This window comes from Rhinolophus ferrumequinum, chromosome 11, assembly GCF_004115265.2.
Source record: "Rhinolophus ferrumequinum isolate MPI-CBG mRhiFer1 chromosome 11, mRhiFer1_v1.p, whole genome shotgun sequence".
Lineage (NCBI taxonomy): Eukaryota > Metazoa > Chordata > Mammalia > Chiroptera > Rhinolophidae > Rhinolophus > Rhinolophus ferrumequinum.
The window spans coordinates 76,197,586-76,215,804 of record NC_046294.1 but is presented as its reverse complement, the minus strand read 5'-3'; the positions used below and the strand labels follow the sequence as shown (position 1 = coordinate 76,215,804).

Below are 18,219 nucleotides of genomic sequence, written 5' to 3'. Positions count from 1 at the left end.
TACTTTTTGATGACAGGAGTTGGAACTGGGTATCTGAGGCACAGGAGGGAGGCTTTTTACTGTACCTTTTCAGGGTTTTTTAAAAAACTATGTGAACATATTACCTGGTGAAAAAATTAATGAAAACTAGAATAAAGGTAACCAAGGTATCTGTGTGTGTATCTGTGTGTTGGGGGGAGTAAACAAATTTGGAATGAAATAGAAATAGAAATTCTTCCCATCACCAAGAGTTGTATGGGATCTTAAATTTTAGCCCATGGGGATCATTTTCCTTCTTTTTATTTGGGGGGAAATACTAGAAATCTCCTAGGATCTGGAAACAGAACTTTTGTTTTTGTTTTAAATGATGGGATGCCATTTGAAGGTTTTTAGTAGGACAGTGTCCTGATGTGGTTTATGTTTTGTAGTTGTCCCACAGTTCCTGTATATTCTGTTTTGTTTTTTTGCGGTCTGTGTTCTGTCTGCTTTTCATTTGTGGAATTTTCTATTGTCATGTCCTCAAGCTCAGAGATTCCTTCCTCAGCGGTGTCCACTTTATTGATAAATCCATCAAAGGCATACTTCATTTTTGTCAGTGTTTTTGATCTCTAGCATTTCTTTTTGGTTCTTTTTGGTTCTTTCTCTTTGATTCTCTGCTTGTGTGATCTATCTATTCTTGGAGAGCATGTGCGTCTGGACTGAACTTCACTGGTATTTCTCAGTTTCCCCATGCTTAGTTGGGATAGGATGGCCAGGTGGGCCTGGAGTTGGGTGTTTCCCTTCTTTCAGGTAGGTTGTGCTCTGATAAAACCCCAGCAGGCTAAGCTCTAGTAAAATAGTTTCTACTAAGGCAGGCCTTGTTAAGAACAGAATGCTCTGATGTATTTCAAAATGGTTCCTTTTCCCCTGGAAGCAGGAGAATATTTTTTTCTGATCTTTACTCTGAGAACCTGGTAGAGATTCTAGAGGTAAAACTCAACGAAAGTATGGGGGGGGGGGATCCCCTATGATTGGGTCCCCCTGGCAATTTTTAACTCTCAGGCTTGTCTTACACTGAGCATCCAGCAGTTTGTTGCTTACAATTTATGTTTTCCTACCCCAGCAGAACCCCTGGTTTCTGCACAGATAAATTGTACCCACCTTCCAGTCTCTCTGACTTTTGGGTAGTCACTTCCTGATGGATCTAAGAAGAGATGTTGATTTTTCCGTTTTTCAGCTTTGTACTTGTTGTTGGGACAGTGGCTATTGCTCAGCCCCTTAAACTCCAGACCAGAAACCACTGGTTCGTGCTTTGAAAAGGTGTTTCTGGAGAAGGTAATGTAGAGAGGGAGGAGTTGAAGCAAGGAGTCAGGAGGGTGTTGCATTAATTCAGACAGAGTATTGGATTAGATTGGTAAACTGGTAAGAAGTTTTAGGATTTGAAGCAATACTGGTGCCATTTACTTAAATAGAAAAACTTTGCAAGGGGATAGATTTTTCAGGAGGTAGGAGATCAAGAATACTGTTATGGTCGTGTAAGTATTAAATGCCCATTAGACATTCACATGGTAGTGTGGAGTGACTGCCTGTGGAGTTTTGGGTAGATGTGGGTTCTCCCATATATATTTGGATGCTGTTAAGATTTAAATGTATTTAAAACCATGGGACTTAAAAAGTTATTAATGAAGAGAATCTGAAGACCGAGTGACTGCCTGTTGAGTTTTGGGTAGATGTGGGTTCTCCCATATATATTTGGATGCTGTTAAGATTTAAATGTATTTAAAACCATGGGACTTAAAAAGTTATTAATGAAGAGAATCTGAAGACCGAGCACTGCCTGGAAGAGGACAAAAAGGATTTAACAAATGAGAATGAGAAGGTGCAGTCAGTGAGGTAGAAAGAAAACAGAGTGTGGTGTTTCAGAAATCAGAGAAGATAGGAAGGAGATTGTGGATAACTGTGTGAGCTGCTTCTGAGAGGTAAAAGGCATCTATATTAGAAAAGAAGAAATAAAATTTTCTCTGCTGATGATATAAATTGGTATATAGAAAATCCTAAATACTCCATCAAAAAAGTTGTTAGAACTAATAAACAATTGAGTAAAATTTCAGGATACGAAATCAACATACAAAAGTCAGTTACATTTGTATACACTAAGTGAACTATCTGGAAAAGAAATAAAATAATCCTATTTAAAATAGCATGAAGAACAAGAAAATATTTAGGAAGGAATACATTTAACCAAGAAGGTGAAATATTTATATACTGACAATTGTGATACATTGATGGAAGAAATTAAGACAGAAATAAATGGAAAGAAATCCTGTGTCCATAAAATTTCCATTCTACCCAAAGCTATCTATAGATTCAGTGCAATCACTATTAAAATTCCATTGGCATTTTTCACAGAAATAGTCAAAACGATTCTAAAATTTGTATGGGACTACAGAAGACCCCAAATAGCCAAAAAAATCTTGAGAAAGCTGGAGGCATAACACTTTCTGATTTTAAACTATATTACAAAGCTTTTAGTAATCAAAACAGTATAGTGTTGGCATAAATACAGATGTATAGACAAATGGAACTGAATAGGGGGCCTAGATGTAAATATATACGATGCATATATGGTCAACTAATATTTTACAGAGGAGCCAAGAATACTGAATAGGAAAAGGATAATCTCTTCAATAGTTGGTGTTGAGAAAACTGGATATTCACATGCAAAAGAATGAAGTTGGACGTCTATCTTATACTTATCACAAAAATTAACTTGAAATGGATTAAGGACTTAAATGTAAAACCTGAAACTGTAAGACTTCTAGAAGAAAACATAGGGAAAAGCTCCTTGATGTTGGTCTTGGCAATGATTTTTTTCTATATGACACAAAGACACAGACAATAAAAACAAAAATCAACAAGTGGGACTACATCAAACTAAAAAGCTTCTGCACAGCAAAAGAAACAGTTAACAAAATGAAAAGGCAATCTATTGGATGAGAGAAATTATTTGCAAGGCATCTCTCTGATAAGGGAGCTATATATAAACAACTCATATAACTCAATAGCAAAAACCCGAATAATCCAATTTAAAATTGGCAGAGGTCTTGAATAGACAAATTTTTGTAAATATGATATACAGATGTCCAACAAGTAGATGAAAAGATGCTCAACATCAGTATTCATCAGGGAAATACAAATCAAAACCACAGTGAGCTATCACTTCACACCTATTAGAATGTCTGTTATCAAAAAGAGAAGAGATCACAAATGCTGGTGAAGACACGTACAAAAAGGAACCCTGGTGCACTGTTGGTGGGAATGTAAATTGATACAAACACTATGGAAAACAGTATGGAGTTTCCGCTAAAAATTAAAAATAAAACTACCATATGATCCAGCAGTTCTACTTCTGGGTATATATCCAAAGAAGATAAAACATTTATCTCGAAGACATCTCCACCCCCCATATTTATTGCAGCATTATTCACAGTAACCAAGACATGGAAATAACCTAAGTGTCCATCAGTGGATGAATGGATAAAGAAAATGTGGTGGGGGGATATATATGAATATTAGCCATTAAAAAAAACACAAGGAAATCCTGTCATTTGTGACAACAATGATTGACTTTGAAAGCATTATGATAAGTGAAATAAGTCAGAGAAATACAAATAGTGTATGATCTCATGTGTACATGAAATCTAAAAGCACTAATCTCAAAGACACAGAATAGAATGGTGGTTGCCAGAGGTGACAGGTGGGGGAAGAGGATATATGGGTCAAAGGTACAAACTTGCAGTTATAGTATAAATAAGTTTTGGGGGTCTAATCTACCGCATAGAGACTATAGTTAGCTGTACTGTATTGTATACTTGTGTGTTGCTATGGGGAGAGCTTTAATGGTCTCACTACTATAATAATGATAGTAACAAGATGGTAATTATGGAAGATAAAGGATATGTTAAGGTACCTTATTGTGGTAAACATTTTGCAGTATGTACATATTAAATCATCACATTGTACACCTTAAACTTATGATATATGTCAATTGTATCTCAATAAACTGGAAAAAAGCTTGTCAATGGTATATGAACCTTAAAAGTTTCATTCCCAGTCTATATTAGCTATAACAGAAATTTTTGACTTACAAAATAATGTTCCAGTTTTATAAAATGACACATTTTAGATTAGTCACATGAAATCATCCTTATTAAATGGATTTACAAGAAATCTTCTTAGGATAGATAATAGGCACTCAGTAAATGTTTCTTTCCCATCTTCCATTCATTTTTTTACACTACTCATAAGTATTTTTTATATGATTTAGATACTGCCTAATAATTTTTGGCAGAAATCAGCCAGAACTGATAGCAGTAAGTAAACCTACAAATTGGACAGACTTTGGAATTGCGACTGATAGACATAAAATTCAGATTTTACAAAAAGCATTGACTGAGGAACTTATGTATTGTTGAATTTGTAGTAGTGTGGTATTAAGATTTTCAAAAGGGTGTTGTTTTATTTATAAAATTCAGATTTTACAAAAAGCATTGACTGAGCAACTTATGCATTGTTGAATTTGTAATAGTGTGACATTAAGATTTTCAAAAGGCTGTTGTTTTATTCTGAGCAAATTTTCTTTGTGTTATTTGATGGAGATGTTAATTTGGTTGTAGCAGCTAAGGAAATGCGGTAAGTGCCATCCCATTTCTCCTCCTGCAGTCAACTTTATCTTGTCTTCTCTTTTATTTTTGGCTGAAGATTGATTTGTGTGTGATAGCAGAAGGAAGCGGGTTGGTTGGCTTGAATCATATTAGGTAATTTCTTATAGAAAACATAAACACTTTTTAAATTTTAATTCACGAAGTAATGCCTGTCCCTACCTGTATGTGGTAGAGCTAATGGAGTTACAGATTACTACAGAAATGCTGATTTGGCATTTTGATTTTTGTTCACCATGGCTAATAATCAAAGTAGCAGTTTGTTTTGTATATTTAATAACTATAATCAGCTCTGCTAAAAATTTGAAGTAATGTTCAAAGTTTATAAAAACCAAAGTATTTGGAATATTAATCATTTGTATTAATCATTCCTGTGCTTAATCCCTATACTCTTAAAAGTTTATGAACCGATGAAGCTGTTATTGCATTTTTAGAGATAGTACTATCATTGGTATATAGTTTAGATGTTAAATATTCTCATGAAGAGACCACAAGAGCTCATTATTGTACCTTTTTCTTTTTAATTGGAGGATGTTAGGGAACAGTGTGTTTTTCTAGGATGTCAAGTCGTTGTTTTTCAATCTAGTTGTGGGGGGTACAGCTCAGCTCCAAGTCATGTAGTTGTTTTCTAATCTAGTTGTGAAGGGCGTAGCTCACTGGCCCATGGGGACTCGAACCAGCGACCTTGGTGTTATGAGCACACCTCGCTCTAACAACTGAACCAACCAGCCACCCACCGGTGGCTCAGCTCCAAGCTCAAGCCGTTGTTTTCAATCTAGTTGTGGAGGGCGCAGTTCACTGGCCCACGTGGGAATCAAACCGGGCAACCTTGTTGTGAAGAGCTTGTGCTCTAACCAACTGAGCCATCTGGCCGCCCCCATGATTCTTCTTTTATTAGTTAAAAGTCCTTATTAGTCTAGGATAGAAGTTGGCAAACTTTTTCTCTAAAGGGCTAAGTAGAAAATATTTTCAACTTTCTGTTGCCACTACCAGCTCTGCTATTGTGACATAAAAGCAGCTGTAGGCGATTTGTCATAAATGGTATGGCTATATTCCAACAAAACCTTATTTACAAAAACGGGGCTGGCCTGATTTGGCCTGTGGGCCATGGTTTGTCAATTCTGGGTCTGATATATCTAAGTGATACATATATATATATATATATATATATATATATATATATATATATATATATATATTTATGGCTAATGTCTTTGAATTTGGGTCCTTACCTTACTTAGTAGTTGCCCTGAAAATGGGTCTTAAAAGGCCTTGGGAGTAGTAACCAGTCAAGAATAGTTGATACAGATCAAGTTCCAGTTTGTTTATTCAATCAGCCAATGTTAATTGATTGTATTCAGTGTGTGCGGTGTTCTATGGGGCATATACATTGGCACTTTAGGAAGACATGTTCCTTGTCTTAAGGAAGCTCGTAGTCTAGTGAGGAAAAAGAAGCATTCAATAAGTAACTATGAGAAACGAATCCAGTAATTATGGATGTGCAAATTACTGTGAAAGACAAGTCTTTTGAGAACAACGCCAGGGTGTCCTAACCTAAACTGGGAAGAAGGAAATATTTCAGGTTGGACAGCAAATTTTATACAACTTCCAGTCCATATTCAATTCTACCTTTTGTGTTATATTTATTTGTTTGTTTATTTCATTTTTACTGACTGTCCTTTTTTTGTAGTTCTGAAATTCAGATTATTTCCAGTTCACTTTCTTTCCAGTTGTATTTTACCATTAAATCTTAATACCATTTCTTTCTTATAACCAGGTTAAGAAAGGTATCTCATGCCAAGTATAAACTTGATTTTGTTTTTATAATTGGATAGGGAAAATATGGTTGTTGGTTTTTTTTATTCTTTCTGTATTTTTCATTATTTTTCTGAGTATTTACTACATAATTAAAGGAAAAGGGGAAAAATAAAAAATATCCTTACAAAGAAGAGTATGTGCATCTAGCATCAGATTGTATGTATTTTAGAGTATGGATGAGCGTATTTATTATGATTTCTTAGAAGAAAATAGGTACATGGTTTTTGGAACTTTCTTCCTTCAAAATCATAGAACTAAAGAATGTTCAGATCTAGGAAAGGACTTTACTAGTCTCGCTTAACCTTTAACATTTTACTAATGATGAAACTAAGACTCTAAGAGAATTAAATGGCTTATGAAAGGCTAAGTAACTTTCCCAAGTTCCCATAGCTAAAGAGTTGCAAAAACCAGTACCAGAAACCTCAACTTTTAACTGCCAGTCCAGCATTTTTCATTAAACAGAACTGCCTTTCAAATGACTCAGGTTAATGGGATAGTTATTGATTGTTGCCTAAATTTAATTGTCTTTGTACAATTTCCATGTGTCATTTGTTGGTATTTGGGAATAAGTGGCGTGTGCTTTGCTCTTTCTTAAAATACATTCTATTGACTCCAACATTCTTTAAATATAAACTCCCCCGTTTAAAATCTAAGACGTCAGTGTTTCCTTGGCAACGTAGACTTAGGCACATCTTCAGGAGAGCTATATACATCTTTCCTCATTAATTTTGTTAGCACTGGTGGGCAGTAATTTTATACTTTTTGTACTGATAGTGTGTTAAAAATGGACTGGAGAGGAAGGAAAATGGAAGGTACGAGAGAAGAATAGGGAGAAAAAGAATCAAAGTAATTAGGGTTTTACCTTAAATCGTTAAGAAAAAAAGATGATTTCCTTTTCTAGTAAAAGATGCTTGTGTTTCTATTGATAGTTTTATTTTTTTCTGATTTTGTGACACTCAAGGCTTGATATATTTTCTGATGCAAGTCTTTAAAATACAAAGTACATATTTCCATAATGTGTACTAGAACCTAAGTCCTTTATTTTTTATTTTCAGTAAACTGTAATATTAATAATAAACGTTAAGAGATTAAGCAACATACTTTTCTTAAAGGCATGATTAGAAGAAGTAAGGAATGTCAAAATTGCCAACACATTGCAACACCTTTTCAGTTGTTTCAGTTCCTCTGGTAGCCATTTCCATTTTCATAGGCTTTCATTGATATGGGGTGAAATTAGCTTTGGAAAAGGCTGCTCCAAGAGTGTGAAATTATGTATATTTTCCTGTGACAATCTTTAAAGAAAATTTGAAATTTGGTTTTATAAAATGATAGAAGTGATATTTTGCTTTTACGTGGAACTGAATAAAATAAATTTTGATTTAGTTTGTTCATTCTCTAAAAGATAGGTTTGAATCCAGTCTAAACTGCATAATGAACTATTTTTTGTTTCTCTGAACATTATTTAGGGGTGGGAACACCAGAAAAGTAATTTATTTAATATATTTTAGTTCAGGTCTCATTTACTTTTTTTTATGGTAAAATATACATAACATTATTTATGGGTGGGAACACCAGCAAAGGAATTTATTTAATATATTTTAGTTCAGGTCTCATTTACTTTTTTTTATGGTAAAATATACATAACATAAAATTTAACATTGTAACCATTTTTAACTGTGCAATTGAGTGACGTGTGAAGTGCTTTCCTGATGGTGTGGTGAGAGGGGTAGTCAGATGATAGGATGAGTTTTCTGGAATATGTGGTTGATTGTGGAATATGTGGGAGTACACAGAATCAAGAATTATATATATTGTTTTAAATTTCAAAAATGCTATTTTGGAAAGCTAAATGCTTAACAAATAGCCTGATGAATATATACCAGGGGGTGCTAAAAAATGTATACACGTGACTTGTATTCATCTTTTGTTATTGGTATATATTGACTATTACAATTTTAATACAGTTTTTCCTTTCTTAAAATATGTATACATTTTTTGGGACCCTCTGTGTTAACTATTTAGTTGCCTGAATAAAATTAACAAAGTTTTAATAGCACCTTTTTGAAAAAATAGACATTTGTTGGTAATCTATGCCTTAATTTGAATATCAAATATATAGAATTAAACATAAGCCAGTACCATATTGGAGAATATTCTTCAGTTCTTTCCGTAATTCCTATTATTGTCCGTCTTCCAACTAAGACGTTAGAGAGGGATCAAGTTATTTATACCTTAATGTAGTATGTATGAACCAATAAAGCTATAGATGGAAACACTGGAAAAGTAAACTTAAATAGTGAGTTTTTAAAAAAAGTGAATAAACCTTGTTGAAATGCCTTCTTAAAGGTAGTATACAGGAATGTTAAATTATCTGTACAGCAAAACAAGCATGACAGAGATACTTATAATGTTCCCAGGTCTTTTATACATGGAAATACTCTAATGAAAAACTATGCAAGTTGTTTGTAAAGCTAACATTGAAGTTTATTTTTATTTACGTAGATAGTAAGAGAATGTGGTATTAAAAATGGCCCTGGAGTTTTGCTTATTGATACGTCAAATCTCTTATGCTTCTCATCGCATCAGAAATACCTACTTTCATTTTCAGTGTTTAGGATGAAGTTTTCTTAAATCTGTGATTCAACATCAGTGATTTTTCGTAGGGCATAATAATATGTGTATGTGTTTTTTTCCTTCTGTGAAGAAAACTAGAGAATCACTTATGAGAAAGAGTGACTCATTCTTGTACCATAAAAACTTATATTTTTAATAAGTTCGTTTTAATTCCCAGGTGTTTTGTGAAGAACAAAGATAACAAGTAAGAAATTAACTTTGGGACTTAAACCACCTGGAAGTGAATGATTTGTTATGTTGTCTCATAATATGTTAATATGCTTTGATGGAAATCCATTGGTTTTTATTGTCTTGCTCTTCTGTTTTTAAACAGACTTTGTTAGTAGCTAAAATTATGATCTATTTGGCATATCTGTTTAGCTGCTGACTTTCTGGCGTTGCAGTGGTACATGATTTAACAGAAGAGTAATTTTTAGAAATAGAGTTTTTCAGCTGAGAGTTGCTATAGTAAGATGTATTTCGTTTGAGATTTTTCTTTCAACTAAATTTAAGCATCAGTAGGCAGTACATCAAAAGACTGACTTTGTTGTATGCTTATCTGGTAATTATATGAATAACTGAACCATGGGTATATTTTTAGTCATTTCATAAAGCTGATACTTGAAAACTAGGTGATATTGATGCTAGTTCTTTATGAACTATGAGGGTTTTAATTATCTGTATAAGAGTTAGGTAATATGGTACTTCCCGTAGTGTGAATGTCTAAGGTGAAGCCAAAACCACAGTTTAGTTATATTGTCTTAATACATCATTTGCTCTTCTTGGTCTTTGCCAGTGGCTTTAGTTCTACTTTGAAAAATAATTCTGTGTTAGTCTTTGGGTTTTAAACAATCTTAAGTCATTTTGAAAATGTATAGAATTAGTTTCCTTATTTTATTCCTCTAACAAATTATAGTGGATATTTTAGTATCATAATAATGCAATATACAAATGATAATTAGTAGTAGAAGAAACAGCATTCAAAAAGTTGCTTCTAGCTAGGATGTCATTGTAGACCAGAAAAAGACAAGCATATGAATCCTTTTTTTCCCCATGATTTGTCATGGTTTTAAAATATAGCATTCTTTGTCTCTTCTCTTGATGCTATTCAAATGTTTATAAACTGTAGGCTAACTTATCATTTTTTACTCTAAATATAACAACTATTTATTGATTACCTGGAGAGGGCCTTAGGGGCCTTACTTTTTTTATTATATGTATTCTAATGTACTTGATTATCCAGTTTTAGACCAGAAGTATAATAAAAGCTGAAAATTAGAAGTGGGGAAACAGACTACCGCAAGGAAAAATGCTGACAGCAATGAGAACTGACAGGTGACTTAGTGTGTCGACTGGCAAAAATAACTCTCCAGCTAAATCCACAAGAAAAACGGTTTATTCCCGGAAAGAAGGTGTGGGGACGGAGTCCCAGAGAGCAGTTTCCAGGCTCTCGGCCTCGCGTGGGGAGGTGCTGGCTCGGGTAGTGAATGACCATCAACTGTGATTGGTTGGCCATCAGCTGTAACCAGTTACCCAATTGGCTACTGATGTAACTACGGGGTTAAGTTGATTGGTTGGTTGGTTGGCAGGCAGAGAAGTGAATGGTGGATTGCATATCGTGTGGCTACTACTGCGTGTGTCTCGCCTGGCCGCCAGAGAGAATATAGTGGTATGACTCCCCTATCTGTGGCTCTGTGGGTGTTCCTTTTTTGATCTAGCCATATCCTGCGTTGTTATGTGGGGAGCGGGACGAGAGGCCCTGAAGGCCGCCCCGCACAACAAAAGGAAAAAGAAAAGCAGTGCAGGAATGAGCACCCCCCAACCCGGAGCTCCAATAGGCTCCCACGTGAAGAAGGAAAATAAGGGCCCGGTTCCAAGATAGCTGTTCTATTTATTAGCATCCCGCACCCTGAAGTTACCACAAAGTTCAACAGGAAGTCAGGGCTAGAGAGTTAATGGGGGCCCAGCTCCACCCACAGTCCTCCCAGCTCCATGGTTAAGCATCCCAAGATGTCAGTTCACTTTTATCAGTGCAAAGAAAGCAAAGAATATAGAGAGCAAAGAATGAGATGGAAAAATGGAGAGAAATAACTGAAAAAAAATCATAGTCATCTTGGTTGATACAGCTTGCACAGAAGCAACAAGCCCTCCAGAGGGCTATTTTGGAATTATGACACATTATAGTAATAGTCCCAATAATTATCCTGTATTATCAGAGAAAGATTAAGTTTCATATATTATGTTGTAAAAGGCAGGAAAGTTTATAACACTGGGAACATTCCCTTTCAAAGCAACTACAATAAGAAATGCTTTTATACTTAAGTGGTAAACCCTTAACTACTTGGAAATTTGGCTGTTCAGAAAGACTTATTCTACCAGTTAACAATAATAGTCGTATTCTAAATATCAGTCATAATTTGACATCTCCTATATTATTATCAATTATCAATCGCTATTTAATAAAATCCTGACGTTTTCTTCTCTTCTCTTGACAATATATTTAAGAGGTCTAGCTTTTGACTGTGATATGTGTTCCAAAGGAATGTTTAAAACAAGAATCTTTAGTGTGCTTGAATACTTAAATTCTGATTTGGAAGAGTTGTTGGAAAGGGAAACAAAGGCCAATAATAAAAGATAAAAAGGAGAAGTTATGAGTATCCAGAGTGTATAGAGAGGGATTAGGGTTCAGTGCATGGATGATAGGCTTAGTTTAAACAGGAGCACATGTGCCCTTCTATTATAGTAGAAGGGAAAAAGTACAAGCCCTATATTTGCTGAGTGGTTTGGAGATTTGGTGGTAGGAAGATGAGGAAATTTTTGTCTGATTTTAATTTTCTCTTTGAGGCCATCTACTGAGAGTGAGAGGGGAGCTGGTGGAGTGTCAAAGTTCAGTGGTGATCTTCTGAAATAGCCACTGTGGAAAATGGGTTTTTTTCTAATTGTATGGAAGAGCCAGTTCAGTTTATGAGTTTATAGTGGAACCATTTGCAAAAATGAGTGACTTTTCTATAATAACATGGCAACCAGGGCATAGGACCAGAGAAGGGAAATGACTGACTCCATTCAGATTAGAGTATACTAAAATAGTATTATTGGATTTGGTCATTAGAGATAGTGGACGGAAGCAGAAAAGGAATGGTTTTACTTCATTATTACATTAATTTTCAACCATCATATTATATAATTGACATTTGAAATCTCTGAATTTCAGTACTGTTATATGCTATTTTTGAACAGTGGTTAATGATATTAAAAATAATATTATTCTGGGAACATTCTTGAAAAAAATGTTGTACAAGCAGAGCCCCCGAACAGCTTGTTATTGCTGTTTTTAGAAGGTTAAATCTGTATCAGTCACCTTTCAATCAGAGAACCAGAACTACTAAGAGATACACAGATGCAGGTCTCTTACAGGGATTTGACCTTAGGAAATTGTGGGAGCTCGTTAAGCAGTCACTTGAAGGCTTCTGTGTTTGCATCTGATGTTGAGCTTGAAGTCTAAAGGGCAGGCAGTTGGGAGGGAACAATGAATGTGAAGAGGTGGAGAACAAGAACAAGCTGGAACCCAGCCATGAGCTGGAGCTGTCAAGGATGGACAGAAACACACATCCGTGCTTGTTACCCCTGACCTTGGTGGTATGTATATCCTTTAGACTAGGCCAAGAGCTGAGTGCACACATGTGGCCTGGAAGGTGGTGAAGCTGCAGGAGGATAGAGGGAAAGGTAGAGCAGTTACAGACTCAGCTGCTGCCTTCTGTCAGGAGGTAAACCAGCAGATAAGTGACAATGTATGCAAGCTATAAAGTGGCTGCTGCTTCGTTTCTAGTCGCCAAGCCTTCTGTAAGAATCTCTTTTGTTGTCCACCCTGCCCATAACACACAGAGAAGGGAGTTCTGGTAAATGTATGTCAGACTAGTCAAGTTGACAAAGTGACCACAACCCATGCCTTGTTACCTTGGCACATCTCTTTAAACTATGTTTAATCTCCAAATAAAGAAAAGAACAAAGCCATGCTTCTGTCTAACATGATATAGCTATCCCACATGAAACCAAAAGCAGGCTAACCCTTTCCCCAGATTAGAAAATAAAGCTATTATTAATAACAATGAATGTGAAGAGGTGGAGAACAAGTACAAGCTGGAACCCAGCCATGAGCTGGAGCTGTCAAGGATGGACAGAAACACACATCCGTGCTTGTTACCTCTGACATGCTTGTTACATCTAACATCTTGTGTTAGATGGTAAGGGGATGAGAGAGGGAAAGAGAAGAAAAAAAATTATTTAATATTTAAATATATATTTGCATATGTATGTTTATGTAAAAATGTTGAAGGGATATTATAACTATTACAATATTTCTGAAAATTATTACATGGTTTTAGCTAGTATTTACAACTGCTTTCTTCTATTACCCAGTCCATATTCCCTTTGCTCTCAGCAGCCCCTTAGCTGCTAAAGGTCTGGACTGTTTATTAGCAGTCCTGCCTTAATTGAGTTGTTGTAGTTTATCATTGACTTTAATCATAGGCCATGGGAATATTAAGAGGTGCCCTAAAAGATCTCCTACATTCAAGATACATTTCCCCTTATCTCCATTGTGTAATAGCAACCCAATTGGTCCTGGACAATCAGAATCAGTTACTCCAGCCAGCATAGTAACTCCCTTCTTGCCTTTTGATTCAGTGGAATGAAGAGCCAGAGTGGCCAGGTAGCAGTTTCAACTTCAAGTTCAATGAGTCATTGTTGCGTCCCTTGGTAAAGTATTCCTCCCTTTGGAACTAAGACCTTTAGACCAGTACGGCCTGAAGTCTCAGATGGGAGGCAAAAATTTGCTAGTATGTCAAAAGGGACAATAGTGAGATGGGTCACTCCGATTTTTACCCCTAGGTTCCCAGACCTGTGAATCCTGGCTGTGGGAGAGACAACATCATAGTTTGGATACTGATTTGGAATGTATATATTTCATCCTGGAAAACATTGCCCTAGCTCCACAAGATGCCACCTAGCCCCACAAGATGTCACCTAGCCAGCACTTGTAATTAAATCTGGAAAAGGCTAGTTCACTGTTCTGTCCTGCCAGCTACTTCAGGATGATGGAGAACATGGTGAATTAAATGGGGCTGGACCATTGTCTGTTGGTCATCTTCACCTCCTTTCCTCCAGCAATTTGTTTTTTCACTTTGCCACCCATTAGATTTAACATAGTCTCCACTATCTATTAACAGTCTGTAAATTAAAAAATATTCTTTCTATTATACAGTGTTGATTATTGTGGCCAAGTATAGGAAGATAGATGGTAGGTTAAAGGTCATAGAAGATGTGTACATGACTGATAAATTTGAAACATTTTGGATGTACCCCCAAAGAAAAGATAATGGGGAAAATGCAAATAAGTAGAAGGTGTAGGATCAGGGAATTATAGTTATTGTTCTTGGATCATATTTTCTTTCAGTTGTGTCGAAGAATCATTCAGACTTAATTGGTAAGACTGTACCCTATTTAATTCAAACACTATGAATAAAGCAGAGAAGTTTGGCAACATCCATGAACATAGATATAAAGAATAGAAATGGTATCTTCCATGTACAGAAGATTGATTTGAATTGAATACATTTTCTGATCAATTATGAATTGATTTTTAATAACAATGTTTTTATAACAACATATCATAAGAAGGCACAGTGTTATATATAAAAGTGCATATTCTTCTCCTACTAATATGTTTTAGATAAGATAAATATCTATTAGATACCTACGTTTTCTTGGATAAGTACCTTAACCCAATTGGGTATGTTCTAGATGAAATTTAAGATTTCTGCAAATTCTCTATTTTGCTTCAAAGTATACCCTTTCTGTATTTTAAAGGTGGGTTTCTTAAGTGAGAGAGGCTTACTATATACAATATTGCCTTCAATTTTATAGTGAGATCAACCTGTTTTTGATTCCTTGTTCTGTCTCTTAATAGCTATGTGATTTTGATTGGCATTCAATATCTTTTAGCCTCATCCTTTTAATCTGTACAAGTGAGAATGACGATTCCTAATGTTGCAGGGATATTTGGATAAGAGATTACTTAACCTAGCACATAGTTGGTCACTATTATGAAAAAGATTAGTGACCAGTTCTGATATTTTTCAAAATATAATATATTATGGTTGAGATACAGGTCTGAAGTTAAAACAAGAATTTGTAAGCTAGGGCAATTTACATAAATAGACAAACCTGAGAGATATACCACGATTAATATGGAGAAAAAGAAGATAAAAAGAAGGCAAGGAAGTATGGGCAAGGAAGCTAATGTGCTCTGAGAAATACCTAACTAATAATAACCTTTTTACCTGACTCAATAATGATATTTTAGAAAATTTCTTCTGTTTACATTTTGTTTAATTTTCTCTTTTGTGTTTCTAGCTTTTTAAGGTGGAAGTTGGCATAATTGATTTGGGTTTTTCTTGTTTCCTAATATGCTAGGTGTTAAGTGCTTTAATTGTCCCTGTGAGTACTGCTTTAATAACATCCCAATATTCTCATATGTTGTATTTTTTCTTTTTTTGCAGTTCAAAATACTTTCTGATTTTATTTTTTATTTTTTGTTGATGCATGGGTTACTTGAAAATGTGCTAGTTAGTTTCCAAGTAATTGGCAATTTTCCAGATATCTTTCTGTTATAATTTCTAATTTAATTCTGTTGTGTTTAGGGCACATACCTTATGTTACTTGAATCCTTTTAAATTTATTGAGACTTGTTCTATGACCAAGAATATCATCTATCTTGGTAAATGTTCTCTGTGTACTTGAGCAGAATGTGTATTCTGCTGATGTTGGAGAGAATTTCTGTCAATATCAGGTCAAGTTGGTTGATAATTTGTTGAAGTTTTCTATATGCCTATTGATTTTATACTTGTTCTATCAATTTTTGAGAGAATGTTGTTTAAATTTCTGATCGTAATTGTGGATTTGTCTATTTCTCTAGCAATTCTCTTAAATTTTGCTTCGTATATTTTGAAACTCTGTTATTAGGTACATAAACTTTAGGATTGTTGTGTCCTTTTGATGGCATGACTCTTTTATCATTATGAAATGACCTTTGTCCTTCACAATACTTTTTGCTTTGAAATCTACTTTTTCTGACACAAATATAGCCATTCCATCTTTCTTAAACTCTTGAAATATCTGCTAAGATTCAAGCATCTTTCTGTTGCTTTGTATTTGATGATAAAAGGTAGTTCTCTTTTTGGTACTTAGTAGGCCAAGTAGAACTTAGTCGAATGGAAGGAAAACACAAGTTAATGAGCAATTATGATACAGTGTGGTCATCACAAGACTGTTGGGAATGTAGCACCAGAGGAGCTTGGAAGCTCTGCGACAGTTTTTTCATGGAGGTAACAACTAAATCTAAGCCTCAGACTGAAATATGAGTAGGAGTAGAATGGCAAAATTGAGGGCAGAATTGTTCAGAGAGTAATATGTGCAAAGCCTGAAGGGAACAGTACTTTTGGGGACTGAAAATAAGATGACTGGAACATAGAGTTTGCATAAGAATGTGATCGAATGTGACCGGAGAGGTCACATCGTGAAGAGATGTGTAATAATGGTGGCTCACAGTTATGAGTCCTTACTGTATGCCATGCATGTGTTGTGAGGATTAAGTGAGTAACCTTGTTATAGGTAATATTGTTATAACCATTGTAAAATGAAGAAATGAGGTGTAGAGAGAGCAGAGACAGATTAAATAACTTGCCCAAGGTTATACAGACAGGCGATAGAGTTTACCACGGTCGTTCTAACTATAGAGTGCAAGCTTTGAACCGTCATACCTTTCTGTGTCTTTGATTTAGTAGGCCAAACCAGAGCTTGCACTTGACCCTGTTCACAGTGTGGAACTCTTTGAGGATTTTAATCAGGAACATAAATAAAATTTGTGTTTTGTGTTATAAAAGCATCACCCTGGCTACAGTTTATATTGGAGGTATGGAGAAGGCACCTGGAGATATAGTTGAAAAATGTTCTGAAAAATGTTTTATGTTCTGTATAGAGTGTATGCTAATTTTAAAGTAAAAGTAGTTCTTACTTAGTGTTGTTCAGTTTCCTCATCTATTAAATGGAAATGAGAACGGTCCTCTCTTCATAGGAATATAAAACAATCAAATTGCATAGAATTGCACATAGTAATTGCTCAGTAAACTTTAGCTGTGATGATGATGATGATGACAACACTGATGATGATTGATTGACCCTTGAAGGTCAAGCTTAAATTTTAATCATGTTTTCTTTTCCTTCTTCTTTTTTTAAATGTAAGAGTTTTATCATAGAATTCAGAGATATGATTTCAGTGTGCTAGTACAATTCAATCTTAACTACTATCTTCTTCCCACAACTGTTATTTTGATTTTTCAGTTTATGGGAAAAACAGATGGAGACTATTACACTCTGGATGACATGTTTGTCTCCAGAGCAGCTGAGAGAGAACGTTTTGGTGAAGAGGAAGAGAACCAGAGGAAAAAAGCTATTGCTGAACACCGGAGGCTTGCTGCACAAATGGACAAATGTCTGTATTGTTTTGACAGCTCTCAATTTCCCAAGCACCTTATTGTTGCAATAGGTGTTAAGGTAAGAAATAGAGCATTTATTGCCCTAAGGAAACGATTTAGTGGTCTATGTAGATTTGCCTCTTTCCTCATACTCTTACAAGATTCCTGAGGAATCTTTCTTCTCTTATTCTGTGTTTCAAATATTTTTCTTTTCTAGGTTCCCATGATTCTTAGAATCTTCTCTAGAGCGAGTATAAATATTAAAATGACGTGGAGCTCACATTTTGCATGATTCTGCTCTTTAGAGAGAAAGCATTGAGTAGTGGTTAAGGCACTGGGCTTTGGAGCCAGGCTACCTGAATTCGGATTCTGGCGCTGCCATTTATCAGCTGTGCAACCTTATTTTCATGATTGGCACTTAGTCTCAGTATTGAAATCACTTCAGAGATACTCAGTCTAAAGTAGTTTTTGCTCCTTCTCTTACTTTCTCAAAGTACCTATTTATTTCTTCGTAGTGTAGCTTATAATTTGAAGAGGTTTACTGTATTTTGTTTTACTTGTTTATTGGGTCTCTTCCC

The 18,219-nt window shown here is 35.2% G+C and overlaps 1 protein-coding gene across 1 annotated transcript in view; it reads left to right on the top strand.

Moving 5' to 3' along the window:
• The window catches only part of CWF19L2 (CWF19 like cell cycle control factor 2), a 100,347-nt gene that overhangs the window by 62,578 nt on the left and 19,550 nt on the right, over positions 1 to 18,219 (top strand). The window contains exon 13 of the mRNA XM_033121911.1: positions 17,508 to 17,720. Coding sequence (XP_032977802.1) covers positions 17,508 to 17,720 — 213 coding nt within the window. The remainder of the gene's footprint in view (positions 1 to 17,507; positions 17,721 to 18,219) is intronic.